At 41.3% G+C, this 16,295-nt stretch overlaps 1 protein-coding gene and 4 non-coding genes across 5 annotated transcripts; all 5 read right to left on the bottom strand.

Moving 5' to 3' along the window:
- Positions 1–2,230: 2,230 nt before the first annotated feature.
- rpl10 (ribosomal protein L10) lies at positions 2,231–6,970 on the bottom strand. The gene is made up of 6 exons (XM_039800707.1): positions 6,822–6,970; positions 5,380–5,438; positions 4,756–4,863; positions 3,197–3,335; positions 2,805–2,967; positions 2,231–2,429 (listed from the first exon to the last, which is right to left on the bottom strand). The coding sequence occupies exons 1-6, from the start codon at positions 6,842–6,844 to the stop codon at positions 2,274–2,276; spliced, it is 648 nt and encodes a 215-aa protein (XP_039656641.1). The 5' UTR covers positions 6,845–6,970; the 3' UTR covers positions 2,231–2,273.
- LOC120559925 lies at positions 2,568–2,700 on the bottom strand. The gene has a single exon (XR_005639380.1). It is a non-coding gene; the product is annotated as a small nucleolar RNA SNORA70 (small nucleolar RNA).
- On the bottom strand, positions 4,035–4,167 carry LOC120559936. The gene has a single exon (XR_005639391.1). It is a non-coding gene; the product is annotated as a small nucleolar RNA SNORA70 (small nucleolar RNA).
- LOC120559935 lies at positions 5,063–5,195 on the bottom strand. Its single transcript, XR_005639390.1, has one exon. It is a non-coding gene; the product is annotated as a small nucleolar RNA SNORA70 (small nucleolar RNA).
- LOC120559937 lies at positions 5,822–5,954 on the bottom strand. The gene has a single exon (XR_005639392.1). It is a non-coding gene; the product is annotated as a small nucleolar RNA SNORA70 (small nucleolar RNA).
- Positions 6,971–16,295: the final 9,325 nt, after the last annotated feature.

Below are 16,295 nucleotides of genomic sequence, written 5' to 3'. Positions count from 1 at the left end.
ACTGTTGTTACATAGCTACATAACTCACTTTTTACAGGTGAACTACATGCCCTACAGGAAGTCATTTGCAGTGCTAAAATGACCATGGAAATAACACTGGAGAATATAGAGAAAGTGTAGCAGCAGTTACTTTTGAAGTTGACTTGACAGCCACTGTTCATGGTTAACATGCGGTGAAGAGCGTGACCTAATAAAGGGGAATTAACATAGGGCTGGGCGATATGGAGAAAATCAAATATCACAATATTTTTGACCAAATACCTTGATATTGGTACCGCAATGATATTGTAGTGTTGACTATTGGTGCTTTCACAAAATATTTACACAATGAGATTTTTGATAAATAATCATCAGTAATGTGGATATAATGACTAAGTGGGTAAAGGGAAATAATAGATCAGTTACAACAGTCTGGTAAGTTCAGAAAAGTACATCACTTTACTGTAATGCAGCCTTTAAAACCAGGAAAAGACACCACTTGTGCCATATTACGATATCCAAAATCTAAGATATCTAGTCTCAAATCACAATAGATATAATATCGATATATTGGCCAGCTCTACATTAACATTACTTTCTGCACATCAAGATCTGATGCGCCAGATGTTATGCAAACCATCTGAGGAGCAGTCACTGAAAATGGTTTGGGAAAAGGTTTGGCAGGTAATTGGATGAACCATCTGTCTATCACGTACGTACGGCGTCATCACACACCTAAACCACGCCCGGAGCTGCCAGTGCTCGCAGGACACTGACGTGAGACAGTTTAGACACCAACACATTAGGATGGCACATATCTTCACATGATCTGGGATTGCTCTCCTGTTTGTCAGTTCTGGAACAATATTGCATCCAAAATATCTGCCTTGATTAATGATACTGTACCTGTTCCTATCAGTGTTTTGATTCTGAAGGATTTGTCAGCCCTTCAGCTCTCTAAAATTCAAAAAGCGTGCTGTATTTGCTGGACTTACAGCTGCTAAGAGAATGATTGCAACCCGTTGGAAACCACATCATGACTTGTCTATTCGTACATTGACCCTTTTCTTTTTTGGATGTCGTATATATGGAGCTCTCTACAGCTCACATAAATGGAGTATCAGAAAGGACTTTAAATTTGGCTCAACATTGCTGAATCCTTGGAATCCATGCTGTAGACTTGTGTTATTAATAGCCTTCTTACTTCCATTTGTGCAAGTTTGGTCCCTTATGTCTATCTCTCTATGTCTGTCTGTTTGTGTAGGTCTCATTTGTAAGCTGCAGACATTACTGTTGTGTCTGTTATGTCTCCCTCCTTCCTGGCTTTCCTCAGTTTTTTGGCCATGGGACACGTTCTTATGTCTCAGCATATGGTTTGTAATTTGAAAGAGCACCATGTGATGGCGCTCTGCCACCCTGTGTGACTATACTGAATAAAAACATTTGATCACAAAAAAAAAGCATTAGGATGGAGCATGACAACATGGATTTTTGGGATCCCGTGATTCTTATGTGATTGAGAATCCTGCCACAGTGCAACGTAATCAAGTTTGAGTTCACAATCTGAAATATGGTGGTTTACAATGGAGTTATGTAGGATCATTGATTCATATTGGTGTTATTTAGGTTGTAATTCATCTTAGCCAACATCTCTGGGGTTATGAATCAATTGCGGTTCACAAAAAAAAAACTAATTTAAACTGCTTCATTGACCAGTGTGTACAAAAAAAGTTGAATGTTTAATTAACCTAAAATACATATTTCTTAATATAACACCTGCATGTTACATTTTAATAAAGGATTCCTGTTGGATTCAGGGGTCTGTTGGGAGGACGCCATTCTTTTTAGACAGCATTTATTTATTTTGTTTACAATAATACATCTGCATGTCCAGTCACTTCGATGGAGTTTTACAAGTCAGCAGTTTGATAGTGAAGACATTAAGTCCATAAGATTTGATGCGAAATTTTATGCACCAATTTGGAGGGAACCCTTTAACACAACTAAGAAATAGTCAACTTGTTGAGCACAAAGGCATCCTTACATGAATCCCTGCTACTTAAAGTAAGGGTCTAAGGACAGCATGAGTCCTGTGTGGTTCGCATTGTCAAGCCTCTTGGAGGCAAATTTGTGATTTTTCATACTGGATTGTATCAATTAAATAGGACTTAAAACCTGAACATTCCCTGTACCACAGACAAAGACTGGATACAGTTGCCCAATGTAGGAATGAAGGAAGCCATCACCACAATCACTTTTGTAATCAAACCCACTTTTATTGGTAGACTCTAGCTCTAGTTGGCATGAAGGGCCTTCCAGCGGGTCAGGGGGCCTCTGCTGGGGATGTACTTCACCCCGCAGCCGTCTGAAATCAGGCGCTTCTCAGCCATCATGTCATCGAAGTCGGTGGCATTGAACTTGGTGAAGCCATACTTCTTGGAAATATGGATCTGAAAGGGAGTACAACGACAGATGTCAGACTTAGGTAGTAGAATTACAGGCCAAAAAGCATGGTAAAATGTTACAAAACACATCTGCAAATGGCTAAAATTACTTAAGCCTGTGAAAGGCTCTTGAGAAGCATAATATTTTGTTTCAGTGGTCCCTTAAAGCATTCAGCACCACCCAGCTGAGGACATACACAACCACAGAGTCACTTTCTGCAGCTTTTGCACACCAGAACCGCACAGCAGCGAGACTAGTCGGCTTAATAAGCTGCACGGACGTGCCGTGATACCGTGAGAGATGCACGGTAACCCGGCTGATATTTTCTCTTTTCGTGATATTGTTCCAACACAAGGAAACCAAGCAACAATTTCCTTTACCTTCTGGCGTCCAGGGAACTTGAACTTGGCTCTGCGCAGAGCTTCAACCACATGCTCCTTGTTCTGGGCCTTGGTACGCACAGACATGATCACCTGACCAATGTTGACACGGGCCACGGTGCCCTGGGGTTTACCGAAAGCACCGCGCATTCCAGTCTGGAGCCTGAGAATCAGAAGATGGAGACCGGAGCAAATGTGATGATTTGGCTCAAAAATATTTAGTAAATCTTATTTTTTCAATAAGATTACATTTACATTACATTACAGTGATTTAAACAGTCCAGTGAGAGAAGGTATAGAGACACAGACTTAAAAACAGACACCAATTCTTAATTCCAAAGTATCCATTAGAACCTAAAGCAATCATTCACACACACACGACAGATTCTCACCTATCAGCTCCAGCGCAGGACAACATTTTGTTGATGCGGATAACGTGGAAGGGATGCAGGCGCATGCGGATGTGGAAACCATCCTTACCGCAGGTCTTCACCATGTACTTGTTAGCGCAGATACGTGCGGCCTCCAGAGCTACACGGGGGAGGGGAGAAGAATCAGAATCAAACTGACATTAGTGACTCAACTTCAGCTTGCACTGAGACCATATGAGGACAAGCATCCATTTTCTGTTTGTTCACCACCTTTGCCCTTGCTTTTTAGCTGAGGGTTATTTCTTTTCACGGGTATATCCACCGGTGGATGCATAACACCTCACTTGAATATACCACCAAAGCTTCCAAGGAGCCACAGATTTATCCACACATCCATGTATAAATACTAGCCAAAACTCATTAGTAATCTCTACACATGTACTTGCAAATTTATACTGTACATCTATGCATTTATAGTGTCTGCAGTTTAAAAATCAAAAAGTAATCCTTTACATGCATACATATGCATGTCCACATGCACAATAGAAAGCCCAGTGTAAAGGGACGTCTGAAATGTCTGCACATACAACATATTACATATTCCAAACATCTGTTCAATTCTCCAAGTCAAAGATCCTGATCTTAGAATCTACACAGGGAATAATGCTATCACAGACACATTTGAGAGTTAATCAAATGTACGACAACATCTAGTCAGACATTCATACCGGTGTGAATACCATTACAGATAGTGGATTATCAATTACAACATCTAGTCTTAGAGACTTATACCAGTGCAAATAACATCACACATAGGGAGAAAGTGGATTATCAATTATGAATATGGACAGAATTACTATTTTGTCTCAGTGGTCCCTTAAAGCACTCAGCACCACCCAGCTGAGGACATACACAACCACAGAGTTACTGTCTGCAGCCATTGCACACCAGAAACACACTGAAGCACAACTGGTCGGCTTAATAAGCTGCAGGGTTATCAAGAGCAGACATCTGTGACATGTGAACTACTTTCAAGTCAAGGCCAAACACTGAAGACCTTGAAAGAAGGGGAAAATGAGGGCTTCTCACATTGAGACCAATTTTCATTCTTGTTTAGGACGGTTGCTAGCTGTGCTTTCCACAGCAGTGAGAAGAGGTTTGTTGAATTTAGGACTGAAAGTGTCTGAATGTCTATGTTTCTGAAGAGAAAATAAAAACTTAAAAAAAAAAACTGTAGGTCACATGTACATCTATGGGTGCTTTTCATTATGCTGACGCATCTCCTCCTCGTCCCAAACAGTTACTTATAAAGTGCTGCACAGCTGTGTCTGTCAGGTGGAGGTGCTGCATTGATGCGTCACACCACTTGATGAAAGACATCTGGTAGATACACCGGTATTTCCTCACTAAGCTCCTCCAGAAGCCTCCTCTCTCCCCGAGGTGCATTTCAAGGGATTTGAAGATCCTCCATGATGGCAGAGGAGGGGGCGATTTTCGGGTCACAGGAGGAGAGAGGATGCGAGGAAGCATTAAGTCAGCATAATGAAAAGCACCCCGTGTGTTTGGTCATGGCTCCTCACCTTCAGAGGACAGCTGCTCGTACTCATCAGAGACCATGTGGCCACACAGGGGGAACTCATCTACCTTGGCCTTCTTCCTGCCCAAATCGAAGATTCTGATCTTGGGATCTATACAAAAAAATTGAGGAAAAAAATGAGTAAAAGCTTTGAAATCGTGCTATCACCTACACATTTCAGAGACCTAAATGAGATGGATTAATTTAATAGTCTACTACAACATCTAGTCTTAGAGACTTATACCAGTGCAAATAACATCACACATAGGGAGAAAGTGGATTATCAATTATGAATATGGACAGAATTACTATTTTGTCTCAGTGGTCCCTTAAAGCACTCAGCACCACCCAGCTGAGGACATACACAACCACAGAGTTACTGTCTGCAGCCATTGCACACCAGAAACACACTGAAGCACAACTGGTCGGCTTAATAAGCTGCAGGGTTATCAAGAGCAGATCTATGTGACGTGTGAATTACTTTGGAGTTAAAGCCCAACAACACTTTAAAAAAGGTACACTAATACAGTAAGGTCACAACTAAACAGGCCGTTGCACTGACAGGCCGCTCCACCTGACTTTCTTCATTTTCAGTAAAGTTTTTGGGTAAAGTATGAAAGCAGCTTACCAGGCACACCCCTGCAGAAGCGGGACTTGGGGTAGGGCTTGTTCTTGCAGTAACGGTAGCTGTGGAGAGAGAGTTAAATGTAAGAGATCGACAGACTTTCAGTGTGTTGTTTCTGCAGGTAGAATTTCAAGTAATCCACTGTGTTGATTGCACCTGTACACACACGAAAATAAAACTACACTATATCATGCATGTTCACATGCACAATAGAAAGCCCAGTGTAAAGAGAAGTCTGAAATGTCTGCATATACAACATATCACATAATCCAAACATCTGTTCAATTACACAGGGAATAATGCTATCACAGACACATTTGAGAGTTAATCAAATGTAATTGCTCTCAAATGTACAACAACATATAGTCAGAGACATTCATACCGGTGTGAATACCATTACAGATAGTGGATTATCAATTATCACTCACTATGGACGGTCATACTATTTTGTTTCAGTGGTCCCTTAAAGCACTCAGCACCACCCAGCTGAGGACATACACAACCACAGAGTTACTGTCTGCAGCCATTGCACACCAGAAACACACTGAAGCACAACTGGTCGGCTTAATAAGCTGCAGGGTCATCAAGAGCAGATCTATGTGACGTGTGAATTACTTTCAAGTCAAGGCCCAACACTGAAGACCTTGAAAGAAGGGGAAAATGAGGGCTTCTCACATTGAGACCATTTATAAAATATAAATAACGTTACTGGCCAAATAAATAGAATATCAGCCATATGATCAAATGACTGATGCCCTGGGTAACGTCAGTAAATTACTTTCAGGATGCAGGATGGGCATAAAGTCAACATCACAGTCAAGTTATCGCACAGAAGCTGTACATGGATTCTGTAACGTTATAAATTGTAGAGGGGCCTTTTAGGAGCGTCTCTGGAACCAACAGAAGTACTTAAAAAGGGACAAAAATAACCATTTCTGATGTTTACGGTGACTGCTCGCCATGCTTTCAACTGTCAACCAATTTGACATACTACTCTGGTAACTTTGATTAAACCCCCCAAAATTGTACTGTCATGACGAGCTTTGCGGATAAAGATGTAATTTGTAACGTTGACGTGCATGTATCGTCACATGAAAACGTTTAAAAGTGGCTAACGTTAGGCTTAGACACTAGGATGCTAGCGCTAGCTTAATGCTAACGTTAGCTGAAGTTAGCTCAAGACTCATTCAACACGCTAACGTTAGCGCTTTCTATCAGTGAAATTCCAGCATGACAGTGTGGATAACGAAAAAAACATTAACTGCATTACACACCATGTGGCAGACACGGTTTACAATACTACAATAACATAAAAGTCTAGGTTTATCGACAAGGCTTGTCGGAATGCTAGCAGAGTGCACATGGTGCGGACCGGAGCCGCTGCCATTTTCCTCTGCGTGCCAGTAAACCGGCCCTGTTCTGAAAAGATGCAGGACAGAACTTACCAGCGGGCTGGTCGGCGGCCCATGGTTGCGATCTGTAAATTAACAAATACAAATGTGTTCTTTAGTTAAATCGAAGCCAATATTTACGTAAAAGATCTTTAAATATGTGTATTTTACGGAGAGCCGGAGAAAACACGCTCCCACCACGTACTCACCTAATGGAGGAAAGGAAGATGAAGCGACTTCCGCTTCGTCATATGCCTGTGTGAAAAAAAATATTTACAAAATATTCATTAACGCATTATTTTTTCTTCAGCATGTATTTGTAGTGATATAGAAACGTTAATATCACATATATATTTAAATTCATCGTTGTAAAAATCCCTTTAATGCCAGTCGACAAGCTTCAACGGAATGCTGGGAAGTGTAGTTTTATACTGCAGGGCGGCATCTAGCTACTTTAATATCAACTGTACATCCCTGAAACTTAAATTCTGACTTTTGCTTTAGGCCTACACTACACAATGAAGACCCACTGTTTGATTGCCTGTTTAGACAAACGGCAAAAAGATAAATAGGTTAATAGCCTATACAATATTTAACCATTTTGGGCCTAATATTAATAACATTTAGCCTACAGTGAAATGTAAAACAGCCCTCAGCACAGTAAAAACAGTTGTATTGCATTTAAGTTTTCAGTGGTGGAAAGCAAGTGTGCTACATTTAATCAATTAAAGTATGATTTTGAGATAGGCCAACTTGTTCTTTACTGCTAGGCCTACTTTGTATTCTTAAGAGCTGGCAATGGACTACCAGAGAAACAGGAGAGGAGGAGAGGAGGATGAAGGACAGGATCAAATCTTAAATAACCCCTCTCCATGACCAGTTGTGGCAGATGGGCAGCTCGATCAGCCACCGGATCATCCCACCCAGGTACTTCAGGCACTCTTGTGTCCAAGAGTGCCTGAAGTGCCTGAACTCCACCCTGTTTCTTTTCTTTTGCATCATTCAACACCTCTCCAGCACTTCCTTCATACATCTGCTTTGCTTTCATTGCCGATGCTGCTGATTCACTCACCTATAGTTTATTTTTTTGGGATGCTTTTTTAAATAATTTTTTAGCACCATTTTTCATACAGATATAGAAAACAAATTCCACAATATATGCCAGGTAAAGTCAAGTGGTGCATAGAACAGATTAACACAAATTGAACAAGAACAAAAACCCTCTCCCACCCTCTGCGGTCTCGAGAAAAAAAAACTTTTTTATTTTTAAAGGGTTCACATTTTTCAATTCTTTCTTTTAACAGTAGTCAGGTGCCTGTATGGAGTGACAGAGTATTAGAGTCCGACTTGAGTCACTATTCTCTGGACTCATGACTCGCCTTGGAAGTGCGATGAAGTTTCTGACTACTTTTATGTGTAATAGGTCATACAATTAAGATATTGATATATATATTTAGTCTGTAACTGTTTCATGCAGGCTCCAGTGATGACGTACTCGAGTCCTGGATTTGGACTCGAGCCAGACTCGACTTGGACTCTTCCTTTGTGACTCAGACTTGTACTCGATCACTGGGGACTCGAGATTTGACTCGGACTCGACAGTTGGAACCTCGACTCAAACACTGCCTGTGTGTATACATTCAAATTGTTTTTTTCTTGCTGTAATCATTCCTCCTGATCATACTGCATGGCCATTAAAACATCATTTCCTAACATGCTTCTAACGTAAATGATGGGGTACAAAATATTCCAGTTTGTGGGAAGATGATCAGCTGTCTCAAGTGGTTAGCTAATCTTCCAAACTTACAGGCTCATTTTTAAGGGTTTCTAAATTCCCTCCTTGTGTTTCCCCGACAGTGTATCTGTGCTGCTGCAGTGATGGGTTAGTAACACAAAGAGGGACTTTCTTACTACTTTTGGTAGGCAACCAACTTTTAACTTCAGATAAACTTTTGAGGATATTTCTGCACACACCGAGGACTGTGGATTTGTCCCCCATCTCCTACATTGTATGCACAAATAGGAGGGGATCTTTTAATGGCCAGAATGTACAGGAGAAGTATTACAGCAAGTGGGAAAAAACTGTTTCAATGCACACATGGGCATGTTTTAAGACACATTTGAAAAATGTGAACCTAAGTCAATCTCTTTTGTGGACTCCCTCCATTTATATTCAATGAACCGGTATATATAACATATGATATGTGTCAAAAATCTGTTGTGAACAAAGCCTGCTAGGTAGGAAATAATCCTTATCCCCATCCTCTTGGTAGAAATCCTGTGAGATCAATGCAGATTCTTAATGCACTCTACAAAATGGCCACTAGGTGTCACTATTGCACCATGTATGGACAGCCCCTGCTTCTGTGTGCCCTACTTTGCTAATTCTTAAAAAAGGAACAATGATCTCATATCTGAACTCTTGATAATTCAGAACAAATGTTGCTCTCACGCTGGGGAATGTGAGGAATCCTAACCTTGTTCAGATGTCCGTTACAACATCCCTCAACATAACAAGGTTTGTTAAACATCCTCGAAGGCCCGTGAGGAATTGTGACGGTTGTTTTTGCACCGGGCGGTATGTCTGGATCTCATGTTTGGTGTCCTCTCACCTTTTTGAATTTAGTTTTGTGTAAGAAGCTGCTGTTTAGGCTCACACACTTTTGTCAATTGCTAATGCTCAGTCAACATCAGGTACAGGCATCTAGGAATGGAACTGCGTGAATAAAGTAATGGAGTCTACAAATGGATGAATAATATCCTTGTGCAAACACACTCGATTCACCCCAGCCCTGATTAGGAAGTGACAATACACTGCCACTCCTTGGCGAGTGACAAAGTGGATATTTCAGTCAGGAAAGCCTCTGAACTTTGACTGGGATCGCTGCACGGCCTCATGGGAAGGTCAGCTATCTTGTCTTAAGTCTGAATCTCCTCCAGACGTTGCTGTGTCTCACCAAAGGGCAAGAATGACAGTGTGACGATGGAAAGGGAGCAAGGACCAAAAATGGTCCTACATGAACACACACACACACACACACACACACACACACACACACACACACACACACATTACAACAGAAATAGCCTACTAGTTTTCCAGACAAGACCTAAAAGCAGGATTATATAAATCTCCCGTTTAGATCCAGGACTGCATTTGTGTGTGTAACTGTGAAGACGTTTGTTTTCTTTATTAATTTGCATGAGCAGGGTAGATGGTGATACAGTGTTATTTTTTTGACATTTTGGGAAATCCGCTTATCGCTTTCTTGCTGAAAGTTCCTGTCACGTCTGTAAGCTAAATATAAAAGCTGAAGCCAGGAGACTTGAACTAGCTAGCCTATTTCTGTCTCTGTCCAATGAGCATAACACATCTGTTTGATTTGTTTGATCTGTACAAAAAACAAAGTATTACAACAACTTGTGGTTTTGGGGGAATAATGTGTGGATTATGTCTTGGCGGGAGCAATGACTTCCAGGAGTTTCTCCAGGAACTCCAGAAAACGTGATATTAATTAAAAAGTGAGGCATTGGTTAGCATATTTCTTTTTTTACCCTTTGGACAGAATCAGGCTAACTGTTTCCCCCTGCTTCCAGTCTTAATGCTACGCTAAGCTAACCATCTCTTGTGTCCTAGCCATTTAGCTATTTAGCTTCAGATTTAGTGTACAGAAATGGTCTTTTCATCTTCATATCTCACTCTCGGCAAGAAGTCAAATTAGCCAATCTCCCCAAATGTAAAACTATTTCTGTAAAAGGAATATTTTCAAATCAGAAGGTTTGATGGGGAAATCTTCACGACAACGTGTATCCTTTCAACAATGAACTTGAAGAAGACACTAAACCTGTAATACAGTGTTAGATTATTCATTGTAGTCTCCCTATATCCACTAAATGCCTGATTAGTATGCAGATGAAGGTAATGGTAGATTGTACTGCATGTGGAAGGTTGAGAACAACAAACACACTTCATGATGACAATGATCCTGATGATGAACACAATGACTTTTGATTGGTTTATTGTGTTGCATGCTGCTCTCTTGACAACCTAAAGGAAGAAATGTGTCATCATTGATAGCTGTCAACCACACCTTCACACCAACACACACAAACCCCACTGACCAAGGGCGTGGTGACTAACACCACCCTATGTGTTCCTCTGAAAACGGAAGTGTGTCTGGGAGGTGCATGTTGTCTGTCCGTGTGTGTGTGTTTGTGTGTGTGTGTGTGTGTGTGTGTGTGTGTGTGTGTGTGTGTGTGCGTGCGTGTGTGTGTGTGTGTAGCGTAGCACCAATTTGTGTCTTTAAAAAAGTGTAAGAGAATGCATGAAGAGATGGGTGGGGTACTATTGTAATGTGTTCGCAGGTTAGTCTATAATGGAGTGGGATGGAAATTTCTAAGTGACCCCAAACTTTTGACCGGTAGAAAAAGAATTGCCTACAGCAAAGTATTCTCTGTATGGAGTTGTGCAACAGGCTGTGACCAGGTTTATTCCCTGTTTACATTTCAGTCATTTTCTCTGTGTACTGTCTGCGCTCTAAACAGTCCAGCTTCTTAGTTACCATACAACACACTTCTAATAGGACCTGGGTAGTGTATGTGTTCATTTCTAAGCTGTTTTAATAAAGTCTTTTCTCAAACAGAACTCAGGCAGAGTCTTTTCAATATATAGGTCTAATACTAAAATGAAAGTCTCCTAATAATAATAATAATAATTCATTACATTTATATAGCACTTTATCATAGACACTCAAAGTGCTTCAGGGGGGAGGACTACTCTCTAACACCACCATGTCTAGCACCCACCTGGGTGATGCACGGTGGTGGGGAAAACAAGAGCACCCGGAGAAAACCCCACGCAGACACGGGGAGAACATGCAGACTCCACGCAGAAAGGCCCGGGATGACCAGGGTTCGAACCCGGGGGCCTTCTTGCTGTGGGGCCCCAGTGCTTTGACCTGTCCAGGGCGTACCCCATCTCTCGCCCAATGTCAGCTGGGATGGAGCTCTTTGGCAAAGAGGAAGAGATATATCAGGCCTTGATACACACATACTATTTGTTAGTAGATACATTCAGTGTTGGTTTGGGTCTTTTCATCTAATTAGTTGACAATAAGTGGAATCAAATTAAAACAAATATATAGATTCATCCTTCAACTCTCAAAAATAGGGATTTGTCTTGGCTTAGTTGAGACAGAACTCCCTTGAAAGACTTCACCCTTGACTTGAGACTTGTAAGCATAAGACATTCAAGTTTTTACCTGGTGAAATCCTGAAACAATACAAAAAGGGCAAGACAATGACAGACAGGGCTTAAATAATCATTCATCCGTCCATTAGCTATACCAGTCCTTGCAATGCATTTCAAATGAATCTGTTCTATTACTTGAAGCAGTTAGTCAATCAACAAGTCATGAGACAGTATCTGGAGGATGAAGGATGGCACACAGCTTTCTCTGTTGGAGCTGTGGTGTTCATCAGATTGTGCAACAAGTGAATGTTTTCGCTGAGTGGGCATTTGGTGCCCATATTGTTAATAAGGAAGTGAAAATGAAGTGTTGCCACAGAGACCATGGCCAAGGACAACATAAACAAACGACAACATATTTGTTCTGGTTTTTCTCTCTCTCTCTCTCTCTCTCTCTCTCTCTCTCTCTCTCTTTTTTTTTTTTTTTTTTTTTTATCTCTATCTCCATTGAGATTCCTGCACATCACTTCACATAAGCAGCTGTCATGGGGGTCCACCACCAGGTTGATTGCACCTACTGTATTTTGGAAAAAAATGATACAGACATGGACCTTTTCTCACTACATATTGTACATATTTCCATAAATGGACCCCAACCGTACCTTTATTTCTGACAGTGCACAGTAAAATGTAGGGGAAGATCTGCCTTGGTGTGCTTTCTCAAACATTGAGAAATGTTCAAAGTAAACCGTAGATAGATAAAAGGTATGTACAAAGTTGGTAGAAAAGCTTCTCTTATGTCTCCTGAAATCTGTTGAGACGTGTCTACCCCCGACTCCCAATTTCAAATTTGGTACATTCATGTGTTGCCAAAGCAAAGATAGGGAGTACAAAATAAAAGACATTAAACATAGAATCCAGGCGGAACAAAGGACAGTAAAGACACAGATACAAAATCACCTGAAATGTATAGTAAACAGTATGTAACTATGAACTGTATATTAAATTATGTAATACCACAAAACTTTGATCTCTCCGGCCCACTGTCTGTCTCTCTCGCTCGCTACAGGTCGTGTCTCTGCAGGTCTGTGCGTCAGGCTCAACTGCCTCAGTAATGAGATCATATGATGTCATGCAGTTCACTCAGGAGCAGCCCTCCGATCCGTCTGACTGAATGTGTGTGTGTGTGTGTGTGTGTGTGTGTGTGTGTGTGTGTGTGTGTGTGTGTGTGTGTGTGTGTGTGTGAGAGAGAGAGAGAGAGAGAGAGAGAGAAATAAAGCAGCTACAGTCATCGTTAATCTAATAAAACATTTTCAAGAATGTAATTCTATAAAGGTAAGTTATTTTCTGTTTCTCCTCAGCACTTTCTCTTCTGTCCATTAACTCCATCTGCATTACTCCCCCAGATGCCCCAGTCTCAGTTGCACAACATCCCTTTGTTCATTTCATCTCAATCTAATTTAATTTCAGATCGAACCCTCATTTAGATATGGTTTCATTTTTAATCCAATCAGTCAAATAATGCTACAAATCTTGCATTCCTCTCTTTATATAGCCTACAGCCTGTGTGGCTGTACTTAGGCACAGCAGTGCTTTTTCTAAATACAACTTGTCGCAAAAACATTTCATGTAAAGAGCTGGCAGTGATAGATTTACCAAACAACAACCATTTAAATCCTACATTTCAAATGTTGAGAATCCATCACTTCATTCATTCATTATTATTATATAATTATTTTAGGAATTATGCATCACAAAAAAAATATCACATACCCCCTGCAATATTCCAAAATACCCCTAGGGGTACACGTACCCCCATTTGAGAAACACTGCTCTAAACTATATGACGACATAGGTTGTTTATTTGTATTCCTACCCTCTAACACGACCCAAAGTAGCATTTCATAAATTAGCGCCCTTAGCATAGCAGGAAGTATGACCCACGGAAGCGTTTTCCTTTTAAAAACCTGTGTTTGACCTATTCACCACCCCTGCCTACCTCCTTACGCCGAAAATAAAAACCTAAAGCTAGGTTTATGGTCGCCATTGTGTTCCCGGCGCGAGGGGCACGAGCCATAAAATGACGTCACCACGGCTGTCGTTTCCAGCGCGAAGGCTTTGCAAGTTCTCGTGGCGCGTGGTCGTGCACCTCTATATAAGCGTGATTTATGGTTCTGCAGAGGCTCCACGCAGAGCTTTCGCCGTAGCCTACGTAAGTGGCCTGATGTTTATAATTGTGCATTGGTGTGTGCGTGGGGAGTGTGTGGTAGAGCGAGTGAGAAAGTGACGGTGATTGGCTTCGGAGAGAGTACCAACTCTAGAGTCGTAGTGAGAGAAACAAAGTGTCTCCCCTGTGCTTTCTGACCACGGTAGGAAATCTGTAGCAAGAAAAGTTAACCCTCTCCTTGATTTCATGTTGTTTATGGAGAAGGAGAACCAGGAAATGAGTCAGGGGGGAAATGCTACGCTAACAAGCCGCGGCCGAGCGACGCAATGCGTAGTGACATTTTTTAGAGATGCACGTCAGGCTACGACGTAGGGTTCGGCGTAAGGTCTGTGTCTCCACGTACCTATGTACGTAGCCACGGCGTAGATTTAACGCAGAAGCATAAATCACGCTTAACTTGGCGCGCTCTGCGCTTTCAGTTCAACATGGCCGGCTTGGAAGACTGGCCGAAGAGGTTTACCTGTACAATGGTGCATGATTCTTCATGTACAGACCACTGGGAGTTAAACAGCCTTAAATACGTGGTCTGAGAGAGCCACCACACTGGGAGAGGGTGGAAAAACAAGACAGATGAGAGAGTCAAAGCTAAAACAAAAAAGAACAGCCCTAACAGAAAGATTGTTCTTAACAGTGTCAGAGGCAGACAGTCATTTTGATTTTGTTACGTTAATATTTAGAGTAGAGCAACGCTGCCCAATTTGGGGCCCGCGGGCCAAGTTTGGCCCGTGCTCTCTTTGTTTTGGCCTGCCATGGATTTGACATACTCATGCTTATTCTCCTCTTATTTTAAAAATAATGAATACGAAACGTACATTTTGTGCAGTTAAAAAGTACGTAATCTGAGTTTAACAGCAATGTAATGCACAGTGCTGGTAAACTTCCCATTTCAATTATATATGTACGTTTTATCTATGGAGAATGGCAAGAATTACAGTATTCTTCAGCTAGAACCATCAATATGAGTCGTGAATATACAGTATGATCGTAATTGCTGTATGAACAAATGACTTTTAGTTTTTTTTTTCGCTTAATACTAATGTCAGCGTGCTAACATGCTAACAATCACTATAGAGTACAGGCAAGGAAGCTAAGCAGTGTACGGCTGTGTACACGGGCAGCAGCTGAAACACTTTAGCCAGCTAAAAAGGGCCACCTAAAAAAATTAGTTTAAGTGTAGGGTATATTTAAAATATTTGAACCGCTTTAGTTTGCTGTCAAACAGCCCTGTTTAGGTTTACGTGGGGGAACTAGAGCCATTGTCTATGCTCCTGTCAAAGAAATCAGACTCAATTTACATAAAGACTTTGGCCGTAGCATAGAACAGCTTCAGTTCCCAACATGTAAACTTAAACAAGGCTGTCTAACGATAAGATAAAGTGGTGAAAATATTCCAAATATAGCGTACACATAAACATGCTGTTTTAAGGCGGGCCTTTTTTTTAAGTGGCTACAATACATTTAGCTGCTGTCCTGTCTACAGCAGTACATTGCTTAGCTTTCGTGTTGGTACTGATTGCGTGCGTACCAACCACAAATGTAAACCTCATGGTGACGCTAGAGGAAAAGTCAGGAGATCACCAGCAGGATTAATCCTCTGGGGAGCATGAATGTCATTTCATGGAAATCAATCTCTAATATTTGAGATATTTTAATCTGGACCAAAGTGGTGGACCAACCAACCGACAGAAGGACAGTGAGAGATCCAATGTCATCCAGCCATCCAGAGAGTCATGCTGCTAGGATGGCTAAAAAGGCTAATAAGGGAAAACAAGCAGAGGGGCTGATTAGATGAGGAAGGATTGGAGTGAGGTGTTGAGCCAAAGAGACGGTTCCCATCGGGTCAACCAGAAAACAGGCAAAATACATTTTTTAACCCCCTCTTCTCTCCTTTCCACCCAGCCTTCTTTTTCTCTAACTAGAGAAGACACACATTCTTTTCTATGCATCTTGCCGTAACTCGCACACACACACACAAACACACACACACATCATTTTCACATACTTTTGACTTCCGTTCATCAAGGGTGACATCATTATTTGTATCCTTCGACATCTGTTTCCAGTGAATCCAGTCCAGATGCAGGTGAAGACGACAGCCGTCACCTTAAGCAAG

Source organism: Perca fluviatilis, chromosome 5 (assembly GCF_010015445.1).
Source record: "Perca fluviatilis chromosome 5, GENO_Pfluv_1.0, whole genome shotgun sequence".
In the NCBI taxonomy this organism is placed as follows: Eukaryota; Metazoa; Chordata; class Actinopteri; order Perciformes; family Percidae; genus Perca; species Perca fluviatilis.
This window is presented reverse-complemented; position numbering and strand designations above follow the sequence as displayed.